The 4,020-nt window shown below is 34.7% G+C and overlaps 1 protein-coding gene across 1 annotated transcript in view; it reads right to left on the bottom strand.

Moving 5' to 3' along the window:
- Positions 1 to 3,741: 3,741 nt before the first annotated feature.
- The window catches only part of LOC107666015 (guanine nucleotide-binding protein G(s) subunit alpha-like), a 37,383-nt gene continuing 37,104 nt past the window's right edge, over positions 3,742 to 4,020 (bottom strand). The window contains exon 12 of the mRNA XM_016457105.1: positions 3,742 to 3,771. Within this exon, the coding sequence (XP_016312591.1) occupies positions 3,742 to 3,771 (30 nt within the window). The remainder of the gene's footprint in view (positions 3,772 to 4,020) is intronic.

The raw sequence follows: 4,020 nt of genomic DNA, 5'->3' as shown, positions 1-4,020 counted from the left end.
TAGTAATTGCAATGTCTTCTGGTCCATATCCTTTCCTTAGGAAGGTGTGCTAAATACTGATTAATGTAACATAAAAATACTATACATATTTATATATTTTGCTATTTTATTATGGAGTGACACTTTCATAAAATTTTCTATACCCCTCTGATTATATAATGGGAAATATTACAATACAGCACAACAACAGTGATCAGCAGTAATGATAAGCTGAATACTCACAATAAAAATAATAAGTACACCCTGTCTACACTTTGCTTATGAAAGGATTCGTGAGATATGCACGCAGTAGTTTTCAGTCACAAATGCGCCTGAAATGGTCTCACTGTAGAGCCCTGATATACAGACTATAGAAATCCTTGAAAGGGACTTTGATTACACACTGGGATAATGTGTAGTTGACTGTGACTAGAATGACCGTAAATATAAATAATAATGATCTTGTTTTATTCTTAACTCTTTCTTCATCCCGAAATGCGAGGCAAATGTTGGATCACAATAATTAGGAACCACAGTTTCCACAAATCCCTTTTATTCTGTTCTCTTTACTGATGTTCTCTTTTATTCTGGAGGGCAAGGGCAATGACTGTACCATCGAGCGTATTTTACAGTATTAAACACGTATTTATAACGATTTTATCAGGCTCCGAAAATTCTTAAAAAAGAACTCAAAGAATGGCCTTCTCAGCTGCCATAGTTGCAACTCTTGCGTCATCAGAACAGGGTGTTAACAAAGCCTATTCTTTAAAAAAAAAAAAAAAAAAAATCAGTTTTATTCTAGCTTAAAGCATCCTTTTTTGATCAACCACATATAGGTAGGTTTAATAAAAAAATAATTATTTTGAGCAAAAAGGTGTTTAATTTTATATTTGAACAGATTTGTTACGTGACAGCATTAATTAAAGTTTCTTAAGGGTCAGGGATCATGTTATCTGCATCTCCTGCGCTCCCACAATAGCTGTCATCACTCAAATTAATGCAGGACTCTACATTATCTGTATAGCATGTTTTCTTGTAAAAGACGAGATAACTCATCAATGGCGGGGAAAGAGTTAAATGTATTTTAATACAATGTCAAACAATATGTAATTATTGTAGTCAAATCCGCTGTTGAAACGGCGCCTACAGTCTTTGTCACGTGATATCTGATACTTTTTTCAGCGCTGTTCCATCTGTACCAAAGACTATAGAAATACACTTTGTCTGTACAATAGACTGTAAAAAAGGGTCTGTACCAATCAAGGTCGGTTTTTATTACTGGTTAAATCATTTGCAAAAATATATAGAGAGAGAGATTGCTGGAACAGATTTCAACTGGGTTAAATTGATTATACTTACCTATTTAAATGGATTCTGCCTTCCGGGCCGTCAAGCGCCCTCTGGCGGAAAACACGTTGTGTCCCATAAGAAAAAGTTGTTTGCTAGAAAAATGTGCCGCCCAAATGGGAGTGCTGTAAACTCCTCAACTGTCAGAAGAGCCATTTTGAGCAGCGCTGTTTGAAATCATCCTGGTCACACAAACCAATGGCAACTTTATCCAAAAGTCAAGTTTAGATCCAGATGTTGTACACACTGTATATCTGATATTGAAAAACTGGATAAATTGTTATATACCATTTTTAAGAATACTAAAAACATTCTATGAAATGGTCGTAGCTCAGCCTAAGGTATTAATTAAACGAGATTTTAAAGGTTTGTATAATATTTATTATTAAATGTTTTTGACATTTTAAAGAAACAGGTCGAGTATTAGGAAATAATCTATTACTCTTTTATATGTGCAGTTCCTTCCTATCAGATGTAGTCGATATCTGTCCAGCAGATGGCGCTGAATGTGAGTGTATTGTGAAATACATCCAGTCCAGTAGGTGTCCCTGCAGTTCATGGGAAGTTGAGAGTGACCAACACTGAATAAAAGCTTCCAACAAAAAGGAATTTGCTTTTAAATGACAAAACTTAATAATAAAAAATACATACATGTCCAATGACTTAGATCTAATATACCCTGAGAAACAAAAACAACCGTCTTTCATGATACCATATAGAAACATGTATTGAACTCAAGACGTCATTATGAAGTTCTAATAATAATAAATAAAATCCCTTAACAATCCCTTATCTTCAATCGAGAATAATTTTGTTCTTGTCGCAGACCTTGTTAGATATCCCCATTTTATTTTTCTAAAAAAAAAAAAATGCTCAGCTGAATGAAACTAATTTAGGATCTAAATACTGTGAAATGTAATTCTATATTTACTCATTAGACAAGATGAAAATCTAAATAACATTAATGGGTTGTATTAGACTGTACATTCAATGCTGTGTTTGGCTTGATGTGAAGACTCCCTGGAACATCAGTAGATTTCCTGTGGAAGTGGGAAACTAAAATATACTCAGACTCTTACGTTATATTATATAAGCTAATGGTTTAAATTGTAACGCCAAATTAATTATGTCTACTGTATAACATTTTTCTGATGTCTGTTTCCTGAACTGCTGATGCTGACAGCAGCTAATACATAAAAAAATAGCTTCTTTTGTTTTTTTAAGATCATATACGCGGTGTAGTGACTTCTGATATCAAGAATATAGCAAAATATATACAATAAGCAGAATCTGGAAACTTGAGTGTTTGATGATGCAAACCATCAAGATGATAGATTCAAAACAAGTTCATTAAGTTTGTTTTAAACACCACAACTAATACTTTCCCAGTATAGTGACCATTTTCAAAGTGAACCTCTTTTATGGGACCCCACTATGGGAACGTACACTAATGTAGGCTTCTTATTTCATTTTAAAAGGTAATAATGTAAGATGTTGCAAATTTGCTTGAAAAATGCATAGAAGTTTGTCATGATTATCCATGTGCCTGCCTGCAAAACATATGAGCGTAGTTTAAGGACAATCAGATGATTTCCAGAATGCATAGTGCCATTGAAACTGTCAGTTTAAGCAGCAAATGATAACATTTAGCTTCTTTAGAAACATGTAGCAAATGGTATATTAGACCTTTAAGAACCACCATCACTGTAAGAGCAACTACATTATCCTTTATAGTTTGATTTGGGCCAAAAAACAGAGTTAGCCTTGTGAAAAGAGTGTGTGCATGTGTGTGTCACTCAGACAGTGTTACACTCTTCTTTTACTGCTGTAATTTGAATCTTTGTACAAAATGTACAGTAAGTGTGAGAGGCATGGAAAAAAGCAACATATACACTGAAAACACTTCTTATAGAGACAGTCAGGCAAGGGGGCGTTTGGTACTCAAATCTCACTCACTTATTGCTGCAGCGAGTCTGAACTAGAAAATAAAATTTAAGAAAGTAAACATACTAAAATGTCATAAACATGAATACCATGGGAGGGGGGATATGAACCCAATATCTGACTGTGCAGCTATCAAAACAATTTGTACACTCAATACATCGACAGATTTGCTGTCTTTTTCACTCTTTTTTTAGCAAAAGAATTTGGTTTTTTACGAAGAGACAAGCAATGTTTTTGCATTTGGATTATTTTCTCCTTCAACAGAGTTAAAGCTAAAAAAAAAAAGAAAACAAAAGAAAGAAAAGAAAACAAAAAAGCCCCACACCCTGCCTCTAAAAATGTTGACTGTTGTCGCGGATCAAAAAAGGCAATTAAAACCTGTAAAAAGCAAACACATATATATATAAATAATATATTTACACATAAATATATATATTTATATATACTGTATATAATGTTTCTTGCTTTGTACTACACAGGATCAGGCGTTTCATCTTGATCCTAAAACAAACCAGAGGCAGGTTAAATGAATAAAAATAAAAACAGAGGGGGGGAGGGGACGTGACAGATAGCAGCTCCCCCCAAACTCCACTGATAAGCAGTGTCAGTAAAAGTTGCGCTCTGTCGCCCATCTGGCGTCACGCGTTCTTCATTCTTAAGTTGTACGGGGAGGCCGGTTCACGATCGGCACAAGAAGTGGTGGTGGGGGCGCATCTTCCACCCAGAGTCTGATGAGCAAACAGGCAATCG

The sequence above is a fragment of the Sinocyclocheilus anshuiensis genome, unplaced genomic scaffold (genome assembly GCF_001515605.1).
Source record: "Sinocyclocheilus anshuiensis isolate Anshui unplaced genomic scaffold, SAMN03320099.WGS_v1.1 scaffold447, whole genome shotgun sequence".
In the NCBI taxonomy this organism is placed as follows: domain Eukaryota; kingdom Metazoa; phylum Chordata; class Actinopteri; order Cypriniformes; family Cyprinidae; genus Sinocyclocheilus; species Sinocyclocheilus anshuiensis.
The sequence above is the reverse complement of the archived record's forward strand: the minus strand, read 5'-3'. Positions and strand labels throughout refer to the sequence as shown.